Raw genomic sequence first — 11,912 nt, forward strand, 5'->3', positions numbered from 1 at the left:
TAAAAAAAAAAAAGATAAAAAACAATAAATACAATAATAAATACTACAAAGTGCAAAGTTATATTTGTGCATTATAAAACCGTATGGCAGCTGGTATACAGGACTTCCTGTAGCGCTCTGTTTTGCACATTGGTGCAATTAGTCTGACTAAAGGTGCTGTTCTTGATCACCTTCAGGGCGTGGAGTTGGTGAGTGGGGTTAGTCATTATTGTATGCAGTTTGTTGAGGATTCTGGCCTCTGCCACCTGCTGGACCTTGAGCTGCTCAGCCCCGACCACTGAGCTGGCCTTCCTGATCAGCTTGTCCAGCCTGTTTTTGTCCGCTTTGCGGGCATCTTCTCCCCAGCATGCCACAGCAAAAAACAGAGCACTGGCCACCACTGAGTGGTAGACAGTGCACAGTAGGGGTTGGCAGATGTTGAATGACCTTAATCTCCTCAAGAAAAAGAGTCGACTTTGTCCCTTCTTGTACACCGCCTCCATGTGGCTTTTCCATTCCAGCTCACTGTCGAGCTGCACACCAAAACATAATATTGTTTTAGTGTCTATGGCAGTTTCTGTCATCCATTTTCCATAATAGACCACACAAGAGCCCATCCAAGAGGCATTAGTACATCTTTAATGTTGCTCGCCAATTACGTTGCCTTTCCCTCTCTGTGCCTTCTCATTGTAAAGACAGTGCAGTTCAATGTACTGGAAAAGCTTAATGTTCTGGGATACGTTAGGGATTTACTCAGTCAAGTCTTGCCATGCACTTCTCCTTACAGTAGCTTCTTTCCTGGACAGAAACACTAAATTGTTCATACTGGGGTAGATTATTACGGTGGCGCTGAATTACGAGATAATTACGAGATAAGTATCTCGTAATTACGAGATAAATATCTCGTAATTACGAGATAAGGATCTCGTAATTACGAGATAAGGATCACCCTCTCATTCATCAATAACGATGTGTGTGTGTGTGTGTGTGTGCGTGTGTGTGTGTGTGTGTGTGTGTGTGTGTGTGTGTGTGTGTGTGTGTTTGTGTGCAGACGAGGTGAACCTAGCCATAGGAAAACGTAGGCAATAGCCTTGGTTTCTGGACTACAATGGGCCCCATAATCAATACAATTATTTTAAATATTTGTTTACTGTTCATTCATCAATCAGCGATCGCATCGGGAAATGAGGGACACACTTTCACTTTTTATATGCAGTTTGTTCATTATGAGCCACCGTACTGTGTTGCCTCATCCAATCAGAATGCCTGGTGGGCTAGTTCACTTTTACCTCCTGTTTGTTACTGTATCGGAACGCAGTTTTATTGAATGCTTTGATTAAATGCAGTCGTTAAACTCGGTGTAATCCATGACTCATACAAACACATAAGAACTTTCTACAAGGAGGGCATGACAATGAGTATAGCCATGTCAACTTTGTGCAGATATGCAGTCACTGGGACTATTCTGGAGAAAAGCCCAGTCGGACCTCAGCAGCTGATCACGGGCGTAAAGCCGAAAGTGTGTCCCTCAGTACCCGATGCGATCGCTGATTAATGAATGAACAGTAAACAAATATTTAAAATAAGTGCATTGATTATGGGGCCCATTGTAGTCCGGAAACCAAGGCTATTGCCTACGTTTTCCTATGGCTAGGTTCACCTCGTCTGCACACAAACACACACACACAGACATCGTTATTGATGAATGAGAGGGTGATCCTTATCTCGTAATTACGAGATCCTTATCTCGTAATTACGAGATCTTTATCTCGTAATTACGAGATCCTTATCTCGTAATTACGAGATCCTTATCTCGTAGATCCTGCTGTGAAACTTTTTTTTATTTGGTGAATGCTCAGCGCCACCGTAGATTATAGTGGTCAATATATGGTATTGGATAAAGCACATGGTTGCTTTGTTTTACAATACATTTTAAGAGTACACACAAACACACACTGGCATTGCCAATACTCAAACTTCATTTAGGATTGAATCTTTTACAGAACATTTTTATAAATTAGTTCACATGAAATTCCTATCCAGTACTGCATACATATTTTCTGAGGGCACGCACAAATGCATTGCCATCACTGACTGAACTATAGATCAGGCTCAGTACTGTATATGTTTTGATGAAATAATATTCAAACTCAAGCGCATGCCATGTTTCCTGCCTAAAATATACCAATAAATAAATGCCAAGGCATCTTTGAAGCAAACTCTTATATATGATATGCTTTCCAACCAAGACTAAAGACAAACATTTTAGTAACTGTTCCAAACTGGCAGTTTCAAAGGCCTGGCTAAATGCCGACCATTATAGAGAAAGAGGATATATGAGGACAACAGCACACATTTGGAAAGGCTTTCATGCTGTTTCACATTTAACGTGGGAACTGTATGGGGAGACAGAGTTTCAGATTCTGCACAATGATCTAACATCCACTTTGTTTGGCCCATACTTACCCCTTTACCATGCTTTCACCCATAGAAATAATGATTAATAATAGTCAGGCATGCTAACATTAGTTCACATAACTGAAGATTGTTCAAGTCTTATAATGATGAGGTAAAACCATATAAAACCATATATACACTAATCTATTGAAACCATACAGAAACCCCATTCTGATTACCTTTCTCTGTATCATAATCATATAAAAGAACATAACCAAGCTGTCATGTCACATGTTTTTCCTTTTTTTCTAGTTTTCTTACTTCAGTCTCGTATCATTTATGTAAATGCTGAGACAGATTTAGTTAAACTTTTCCCAAAATCAGCCCACTGTTTTTAGCCACAGTGGGCTTTCACAATCCATACACAATAAGTCACCCTCTGCCCTCAACAAAAGCAAGAAGTCGAGTGATTATTGAATGAATCAATGTGTCAACCATGTAAATAAGGAGAATAACCTGGAACCTTACTACCTGTGATAGTCAAACAATGGTAAAAAATGTGGCTTAACATAGCGTATACTGCCGGGAATCAAGATAACTTTTTAATTGTTTTTTGGCCTCTGCTCTCAGCATGAGTCCATGACAGCGCATAGTGAGACAGCCGGAGGGACCCGGTCTGACCAGAGCAGGAAGAGGAAAGAGGTTGGGGAAGGAAGAAAGACAGAATGGTAGAGGAAGAGGAGGACAAAGGGGATCAATGCCAGCTCCACTATGGCATAGCAAAACAAAGAAGAGAGAGACACAGTTGTGAATGTTGTATAAGGGATATAAGACAGATGTTAACTCTTAAGAGCTGAGGTTTCCACTGTCTTAGTGCTTTCAGCTGAAGGCTTTCCGGGTGCTGGAATAGTGTGGTGTCAGTGCTGTGTTTGTTTCTGTTATTGACGTAGCCTGGGCATAATCGATAACAGACTATAAGCTACAAGACACTGTTTTCAACACAAATACACACACAGTCATAAGGAAAATAGATGCACTTTCACGTACAATAAAGGCACACACACACACACACACACACACACACACACACACACACACACACACACACACACACACACACACACACACACACACACACACACACACACACACACACACACACACACACACACACACACACACAGTGAAAATATATTGGTCAGTGGATCAACATTATTCAAAAAATGCCTACTTATGAACTTTGTTGTTGCGTAACATAAACTGCCAACTTGAACAAATGAATGAAGATTATTTTTGTGTCATGCTACACAAGTGGCCCATCCCACACAGGATTGCAAGACATCGAAATAATACAACACAAAAAGCGCAGTGCGTACACAATCACAATACCCTATTTGTGTTATAATACAATACAAAAAAGTGGAAGAGCAGCAGAAAGCAAATTACAAACCTTCAAAGTCAGAAATAATTCCCTCCAAGTGTGGATTTACTCCAGAGTCAGACATCTTTTCAAGCATGAAATAAACTTTCAAACTTCTTTAAACTTTCAAGCAGCTCACAGTCAACTCTGGACAAATTGAAAAAATTGAAATAATAATGGCAATGAGAAACTAAATCCAGACCCACAAGTCTCTTAAAGGAGCAACTTATTTTCTCTAACTTACCACTAAATTCTCTACGTCGCTGCATTCAGACTTCAGAGAGAGCAAAAAGGCAAGCCTCCTCCCTTCTCCTCCCCTCAGAGAAACACACTCCCCCTTCTCCCTCATGCCCTGGGTATGTGTGAGTGTCTGTATGTGCATGTGTGTGTGTGTGCATGTGTGTGTAAGTGTTTCCCCTGCCCCCAAGACACTCATACATGCACGCGCAGGCATTCAGGCAGACAACAGACCCTGTCATTCCCCGAGACCAGAGTGGCCCTCAGGTCTGATTTCCTCCCTTCAGCCTCTGAGCGGCTCTGACAGTGCAAGCGGACGACCTGTCATACAGTGGCTTTAACCAAGTTAACCTGCAATCAGACAAGATCCCCTGTTATACTGGAGGCCCCTTCAAATGACCCTCAGCAGTGCAGGCCAGTTTTCACTCTGTGACAGCAACAGAGGGGACTGCAGTTAAAGTGAGAGTTTGAGGCTTAAGTTTTTGCGTAAACAACATCTGCAAACGTGGCTGGCATGTTAATTAAAGTGCAGTCACTTTCTGTAGTGGCTGCTTTCCTGTGACAGAAAAACCTGGAAGACTTCCTGGAGAAAGTTGACATTAGGGATATACGACGGCGCCTTCGGGGGAAGTCGGAGGGCAATTCGTGCACCGACCTGCCTTCGGTTTCACCGATAAAGGGAGAACGTGGGAATTTGAGCTCAGTCGACACATCCCACCAGGTAATCTATAGCACTGCTGCATTTCTTTTGGGAGGGACACAGACGACAACCAGCTTTAAATGTTGAGGATATAGTAATAGTACTTGTCCTTGAAGCTGCCACGGACAATTTGGGGACTGTTCTTTCGGGGCGACAGAGAAAGGCTGTTGAAATGCTGTTGATAAAACGGTCATAAGTGATGAAATGTCAACGTTGGCTTTACATTTACTTAACCACATCCACTTTCTCCCTGTGGGACATGCTGCAGGATTTCTTATCCGTGGATCTCCCCACAGAAACAAGCAAATAGTGATGCTATCGCTGAGTGCTGATTGGTCATGAGTGAGTGGCTTTTCACAGCTTCCTGTGCGGAGCCAGACGTGACTGTGAATGAGATGTACGTATGATTTATTGTCCCTCATTCCGTCTGCTCAGTCACTTTTACAATTTCCGCACTAATGGTTAAGGTCATAACATCGAATGTGGGAGCTGGTACACAATCAGTACTCAAAGGAAACCTCAAACTAAACCAAGGGCCTACAGGAAGCTGGCATTTCCACTTCCAGAAGAGATATTGTAACATATCAGATATCGAACATCACACAAAGTGTTTCAAGACAAAAACGAACAGCCCCAGTGCCTGTTGCTTTTATAGCCTACAGGTATTGGAGAGAAATTCCATTTGAATGAAAAGCTTCATTCTAAGGGGCACTATTAGGCCAAGCCCACCCAGTGGCCCCTAACCCTAACACCTGAGAGGTCGATGCTAATACAGAATAACACTGTGTGTTTATGGTGCAATCTGGTAATTTCATACAACCACTGGGAAGTTGTCTCAGGATAAAGAACAGTGTATGCATTAACTCCTAAATCCATCAGTCATTGAAATTTACTGTGAAGAATACCAGTCCCTAGACGCTTGTCCTCATACGTTTTGCTATTAAACTTCAATGTTGTGCAGAGAGAACATAAGTAGTCCAGGCATTATATAACTTGACCTCTCAAAAATTGCAACAGAAACCATTCCAACTGTTTTTGACTCATGAATATGTAATTAATAACATACTAAAAGTCTTAAGGAATCCAAGTGGTGGAAAGTTATTTTCTAAGGGGTTTCTTAACCATACCTTTATGTCAATTTTCGGCTTCCTAAAGTACTGTTTTATGGTAGAGGGGATATGTGCAAAATTGTTAACCTTTTCAGAAAAGCTTGAAACTTGGTACACTTATATAGTTTGGTGCTCTGAACATTTTCAGATAATAAGCCATTGCAAAATCGAATCATGGTTCCCATGGCGACCATTTTACTTGCCGCCATAGCCTAATTATGCATTTTTCATCATAACTCCTGAACCAAACATAATACCACATAACTAGTGATGTCTAACCCTATGTTTTCATGGTCAGGGATTACTATGATACCACATACAACATCAGAAACAGTTAAGGTTGGGCGCCCTTAGCTCAGTTGGTAGGGCGTCCCCCCCGGGCCGGGCCCAGCAGCAGATCCGGGTTCATTTCACCTCTGTCTCTCTGCACTATCAATAAAGCATAACAATGCCCAAAAAATATCTTAAGGTCAATAGTTAAGGGTGAATCCAATGTTTTTCCAAAAATATAAGCCCAGAATCCAAAAACATCGCTGTGACTTTACAATTGGGGCCTATGTTGCATAAACATTGTGCATCGAGTTTTAATTGTGTTCTCTAACAAAGACATAGGCTTAAATGTATGTAAAATACTATAACAATATAAAAAATACACAAATATTTGTGAATGCTAAACTGGCACAAATTAACATAAATTGTTGCACTGATAAACATACATTTTAATATGAAAGTATTTTGGTGCACAGAAGAACTACTAATCCAAAGTGCAGCCAGAGCAGTACTAATGCAATGTGAAAGGGGTAAATCAATGCATACCATGACTATGCATTGCCCTCTGACCCCCTCTGGAGTGTGGTAACTTGAGATATGTGAAAAGACATATTTCAATGTAGCCTTTTGTAATTGACTAATAAAAAAACTCAACTTAGTATTCAGATCGACTTTTACGTTTATTTAATAGTTGTATGAAGCATTGGAGCAAGTTTTCTCAAACATAGTCTGGTTTTCCTCATCATCTTCCTCATCATCATCTCCAACCTGAGTATCTGTGTGGAGGTGTTGGTGGGACAGTTTTGATATGGACAAGCACCCCACAATCCCTATTTGTGAGGAGGAGTTTGTTTATCTATTGTTCCCTTCCATTGTTGGACGCTGACTGTGATACTTTGCTCCTGCTGATGTAGGTGGCGGACCCAGTAGCTATACTATACATGAGAAGGTTATAGAGGCCAGCTTCTCACAAAAGGGCTTAAAACTAACTGGTTTCTAATTTCTGGAGGGGAGCTCCTGTCCTATTGAGCACAGCGTTTGTTGTGTGGCAAACTCCACTGCTTTCTGTTCTATGAGCCAATCAGCATCACTTGTGGCATGGTACGTCTGACAGTTCCTTTTCTGTTGGTGACCACTGAGCATGTTGATGAACAGCTGCTTGTTTATTTGATTGGAAAGGAACTTGTTTTTCTTCAAGGTAACCAGCATGTTCTCTCCTATGACGTCGGCTGCTTTGTCTTTGTATGTATATCAACGTGTCGAGCATACTAAATATGACCTTACCCTCCTGGAAGGTCAGGTGTGTGGAGCGCCCAAATGGCATCTGCTAATAGTGGCTTATGTGGCTGTCGAAGCAGTAAGAAGGTCTCAAACAGGGCTGGAGGGGGACTGCACAGTTCATACTTAACATGGATCCCAGTTCCTGTGAACCTTTTGCAGCAATTATGTGTCGCTTGAAAAGTAGGTAAAGATCCACCTGCACTGCTTCACAATCGATCTTCACTGAGGATCTTTGTACTGATGGTGATCACCCGACCCCTCTTCTTGAATGTGTTCTCAGCAGTAGTTTGTCCATCCATGCTGACCAAAATGGTGTTTCTGATGGCTTTTGCCATAGAAAGGTGCGAGACACTGCACAAGCTTGGATCCAAGCAGTAATTGTGTCTTTCTAATATTTTTTTTCTACATTAGATTTGGAGAGACAGAGTTAACATGGGGCAAAGAGGGGAAGACATGCAGAGAACTTAACCAGGCTGGATTTGAACCCGGGTCCTCTGCGGCATAACCACTGTGCCATGAGCACCCCCTGTAATTGTGTCTTTCTTGGAGATAGTTCGGAACTGTGTGCGTTGTTAACTTCAGCACAAACTGGCATGGAGTGAAGCCATGTCAGATGTTGCAGCCATGTCATACCTTGCAATCTTGTGATGCCACCACTGGTTTTCATACTGTCATTAGAACCTGCTCAAGATCCATGGACATGCCAGCCCATAGGCGATCACTCCACATGGAATCCCCCTACAGATCTCTGACCTGACCTGAAAACCTGTTTGTAGACTCAGGAAAATTACAGAGTAACTAGCCTGTCCTGTTTATAAGAATGTAGAAGAACTACAAAAGGTACCCAACCTGCTTTTTCATGGGGTCCAAATACTTTTCACAACCACACCCAGACACAAGTAGCAGGTAGGCCTAGATGTGTTTTCCGTGAGCAGGAACGACTCAGGAAATATAATCCAGACAAAACTGTTTAATATCAAAACCCAATCTTGTCACCATTTGGCACACAAAGGGTTTATAGGATGGATTATGTTTGAAACAGTTACACTCCGCTGTGCTCAATCTGAAACGTTTTGAACATTTCTGCTTTTCTACTGCTTTTTAAATGGCCTTAAACGGAGCAGCAGCTCTGTGTAAACACCCAACTTTGAATAGATATTGAATAGTTTGCAATGTGGCGAGGCTATGAAAGCTGTTTTGTGTTGCTTTAGATATCGGCACTAGCAACGCACGTGGACATGTTTTTTTCTTTCTCATTTCCTGTAAGCGTTGGATCTCATGACGTTTTTCAAGTTAATTCAAAGAGTTCTTCATACTTGAGGATTGGTATCTGGGCTGGACCCCTGAAGACCTCCAGTCAAATTGTTCTTCTTTAGTATCCACTAAAGCAATCTAAAAGTTTTCACAATTTGCACGTTTTCTATGCTACTAGTTTCTGGTATAAAATACATTTACACTAATTGACTGCACCAAATATTGCACTCTTTTGTATTTCTGCACATGACAATAAATCATTTGAAATATTTTGGTGGTATTGTTGAAATAAATAACGCTTAAAAATTAAAAAAAGAAAAAAAAAGAAAAAAAAGGCGGTTCTCTACATGAATAACCAAACCAACCTACCCTTCAAAACTATAAAGTTGGCCTATATTTGGTTGCAACATTTAGGCTTAGTTCATTCTGCTCTCATCACTGCAAAATTACTGAAAACATTACTGAAATCATTACAAAAAAGTTCTTAATCTTTGAACACAAATCTGTTCCTTCAGTTATTTCCAACTTCTTTGTGCCTTGTATCTTTCTTTGCATTAAGAACTTTTTAAGGTCTATTTTAATTTTTAATTTTTAGAAACAATACAGAAAGCAGGACCTTGGTGGTTACAATGATTAAAACAGGATGATGCTGCTCGTCAGCTTCATTGTGGTATCACTCGGCTGGTTGGTCAATTGGCCAGGTTTCTGAAAAACTGGTCAGACCTGGCTGGCCGTGTCAACCTGAAGACTTATGTCAAAGCCTTTAGAAGTTATAGTCCCCAAAGGGAAATTCTTTTTCACAAAAATTTACTTTATGGGAAGAGATCATTTAAACCTGTTTGTAGACTCAGGACAATGACAGAGTAACTAGCCTGTCCTGTTTATAAGAATGTAGAAGAACTACAAAAGGTACCCAACCTGTTTTTTCATGGGGTCCGAATACTTTTCACAACCACACCCAGACACAAGTAGCTTTTCTACTGCTTTTTAAATGGCCTTAAGCGGAGCCGCGGCTCTGTGTAAACACCCTACTTTGAATAGATATTGACATAAATATCTAAAAATAAAGGTTATCTAGGTAGGTTCTTGGCTTCCAAAGACCATGGGCCCCCCCAAGTGCCTGGGCCCTAGAAAGCTTTCACACTTTCTACCCCTTATGGGCGGCCCTGTCTGCACATACTGTAGATGTGAGCTGATTTTGTGTAGAGATTATGCCCTGATACTGCCATGAAAGGAAGCATTTCTGATATTGTTTCAAGGTGAAGTTCCCAATTCTCAGAAACTTGCAAAATATGTCTACCAATGGATTTTAAGGATTCAGTTTAGCATTTGAGAAGTCATCTTATTCTGAGAATCACATCAGAATGGCAAGCCTTCTCTGCAGACATCGGGCGGGTTTCGCAGACATGGATTAAGCCTAGTTCTGGACTAAATTGTACTTTCAATGGACAATCTCCATTCAAAATTCCATTTAGTCCAGGACTAGGCTTAATCCATGTCTGTGAAACTGGCCCATCGTCTATCAGCTTTGCATATATTGCAGCAACTTAATTGACACCAGAGTTTTATAAACGATCTCCAGCAGGTATCGTCTGCTGATGACATCTCTTCATCATAGTATTTTGGATCTCCTTGCAGCTAATGGGGAGTTACAACAAGTGCATCAGGCAGAATCAGGCAATTAAGGACTCTTTCAATGCAAATCCCATCCAAACATCTTCCCTGTCATAATGTGCACAACGGCTGCATAGAAAATCATTATCACTTCCTCTTCCCAGCATCAACCATAACATGCCCAATGGACCCCAACAACTAATATCAGTGTGGAAGCCCCCAAGTCACTAACCTCTGGCTCAGCTGCTTTCATAAGAAAATGCCTTCCACCAGTGGTTGATAAAATTTGATGATTGGGGTGGAATTGTGGCAGTGGGCATGTTCACATAGGAACTTACATGCGGAGTAGATGCATGTAGGGTCACTACGTCTCATATCAACCAATGGGGTAAATGCAAAGGATGTTTACCCCGGGTGATTGCCATGCTGTGCAAATTGCATCATACTAGACCATGCTGGCCTTTGTGAGACAAACAGGATGGCAGTTTTCCATATGAGTTCCAGGTCTGCTGTCGGGTCATATGGTTCTGATCTCTCTCTCTAACTAATAAAGGCAAAAATTACCCAAAAATAACTTGACATTGTTATCTTGAAAACATTTAATACATTTATGGCAAGAAAATTAAATCAAATGAATATTATGACTTCATAGTTAATAATTTATTTGCACATGCATTGTACAATATCTCTTGTTAAACAAAGTTGTCGGTTGATATGGACAGTAATGAACGATTTGTGTGGATATCAGAAAAGAATGTATGTATAAATAAAAAAAAATTAACATTGGATTCACCCTTAACTATTGACCTTAACTGTTTCTGATGTTGTGTGGTATCATACTAATCCCTGACCATGAAAACATAGGGTTAGACATCACTAGTTATGTGGTATTATGTTTGGTTCAGGAGTTATGATGAAAAATGCATAATTAGGCTATGGCGGAAAGTAAAATGGTCTCCATGGCAACCATGATTAAATTTTGCAATGGCTTAATATCTGAAAATGTTCAGAGCCCCAAACTGTATAAGTGTACCAAGTTTCAAGCTTTTCTGAGAAGGTTAAAATTGTTGCACATATCCCCTCTACCATAAAGCAGTACTTTAGGAAGCCGAAAATTGACATAAAGGTATGGTTAAGAAACCCCTTAGAAAATAACGTTCCACCACTTGGATTCCTTAAGACTTTTAGTATGTTATTAATTACATATTCATGAGTCAAAAACAGTTGAAATGGTTTCTGTTGCAATTTTTGAGAGGTCCACCCATATTTTCTCATAAAATGCCTGTACTAAAGTGCATCATAGATCCTCACAGCTGTGTAGTATACGGCCCCTTATGTTTGAATGTGTTTGTTGTTTTGGGCTTATTTGCATGTTAATGAGCATAGTGGACCTCAACAAGCATGATAATGAAATCTGCAAGTGCGTGTAAATCATCATGCTTTTACACACAGTACACATACATGGCAGACCTACATATATGTACTGTACTTTACATAACAAAGTGTGTGGCCGCTCAGCGCCCATGCCGGCCCATGTGGGCTGCACTGTAAACCATATGCCGCAAGTCTCTGTAGTACTCAATTAAACCGAAAACACTCGGTTTGCAAAATACACACCTCCACCAGCCAGTGTGTATTTATCTAAACATGG

At 40.8% G+C, this 11,912-nt stretch overlaps 1 protein-coding gene across 4 annotated transcripts in view; it reads right to left on the reverse strand.

The window, feature by feature from the left end:
* septin9b (septin 9b) overlaps nucleotides 1-11,912 on the reverse strand; it is a gene marked incomplete at its 5' end in the record, with an annotated part of 83,268 nt that overhangs the window by 50,975 nt on the left and 20,381 nt on the right. Inside the window, one exon of one of the 4 annotated variants that reach the window (XM_080029586.1) lies at nucleotides 4,041-4,111. The exons of 2 other annotated variants lie outside the window; for them this stretch is intronic. In XM_080029586.1, the coding sequence (XP_079885712.1) occupies nucleotides 4,041-4,065 (25 nt within the window). Of the gene's footprint in view, nucleotides 1-3,826; nucleotides 3,894-4,040; nucleotides 4,112-11,912 lie in introns of those variants that run through there. One more of the 4 variants, XM_080029585.1, reaches the window with a different exon arrangement.

Source organism: Ammodytes marinus, assembly GCF_949987685.1.
Source record: "Ammodytes marinus genome assembly, chromosome: 6".
Lineage (NCBI taxonomy): Eukaryota > Metazoa > Chordata > Actinopteri > Uranoscopiformes > Ammodytidae > Ammodytes > Ammodytes marinus.